The following is a 1,130-nucleotide window of genomic DNA, read 5'->3' on the forward strand; positions in this document are numbered from 1 at the left end:
GAAGTAGCAATGAAAATAATTTTATGGTTGGGGGTCACCACAACATGAGGAACTGTATTAAAGGGTCGCGGCATTAGGAAGGTTGAGAACCACTGCTCTAGGTCCATCCTGCTGATACCACCTAAGCATTAAACCTCTCCCCAAATTCCATATCTTTTACTGGTCAAGAACTTTCCCTCTCTGTCCCTCCATTATTCCCATTTTCTTATCAAAGACCCCAAACTTTGACTCACTAAGGACCTCCTATTCCTCTTGTCTATTTTTTCTTGGTCTAAAATATTTTTCCCCTCAAACTAAATGAATGTGTTAAAATATTACCCTTTTGGTATTCATCAAAGGCTCACTCAGATCAGGCACAGAGATTCTGAAATAGGGGCTCAGAGGGAACCTCTGTGCTGGTGTTTCCACTACCCAAGGTGGTCTGACATTGGAAAATATCACTTCCTGTGAGCTAATGAATGTAGACAAAAGCTACATTGCCTTTCCAGATACCCAATATTGTTTTCAGATCTGGGAGAGGGAGCTTGAAGGGATGCCAGATTGGGAACATCCAACCTAATCTTTCTTGGATGTCTCTGCTTTAAGAAGGGTTCTGGTCCTTTGAAGGGTGAATCTGGAAACTGGGCCCTGAATCACTTATGCCGACTTCCCAGGCCTGGGCAGAACACCCTCCTCCCTCATCACACACCTAAGTTCCAGACACCTCCCAGCACAGGCAGAAGCATCACAACCCCACAGATGGACATGATGAGGAGGAGAACCCGGGGCTTCATGGTCGTCTCTGTGTGTGTTTGGGTTAAGTTCTGGCACCAGACAGGTCTTCTCCAAATGCTGCTAGAGGTAGAAAAGGAATCAGGGAGAAGAGGACAGGAAAGAGAGAGAAAGTGCTTGTGAGTATTGTGTTATTGTTTCTCCTAAATTCCTTTGCACCCTCAGGCACCTAACAACATATCAAGCTAGGCATTGGCTTCCCCTGACTCCTTTCCCATCTCACATTACATACAGCTTCCTTTCCATATTATTTTCAAATGCATTGCTATTTTTCCCATTACAAAGCAATAAATATTCAAATTTTGTAATTTCTAAGACAAAAAAAATACAAAGAGAAAATGAATAAGCGTTAGGAATTC

General features: G+C 42.9%; 1 protein-coding gene across 1 annotated transcript in view; it reads right to left on the reverse strand.

Moving 5' to 3' along the window:
* WFDC9 (WAP four-disulfide core domain 9) overlaps positions 1-802 on the reverse strand; it is a 2,938-nt gene extending 2,136 nt beyond the window's left edge. Inside the window, exon 1 of the mRNA XM_005872171.2 lies at positions 689-802. Coding sequence (XP_005872233.1) covers positions 689-773 — 85 coding nt within the window. The 5' untranslated portion in view covers positions 774-802. The remainder of the gene's footprint in view (positions 1-688) is intronic.
* Between the last annotated feature and the right edge of the window lie 328 nt (positions 803-1,130).

Source organism: Myotis brandtii, unplaced genomic scaffold, assembly GCF_000412655.1.
Source record: "Myotis brandtii unplaced genomic scaffold, ASM41265v1 scaffold3686, whole genome shotgun sequence".
Taxonomy (NCBI): Eukaryota; Metazoa; Chordata; class Mammalia; order Chiroptera; family Vespertilionidae; genus Myotis; species Myotis brandtii.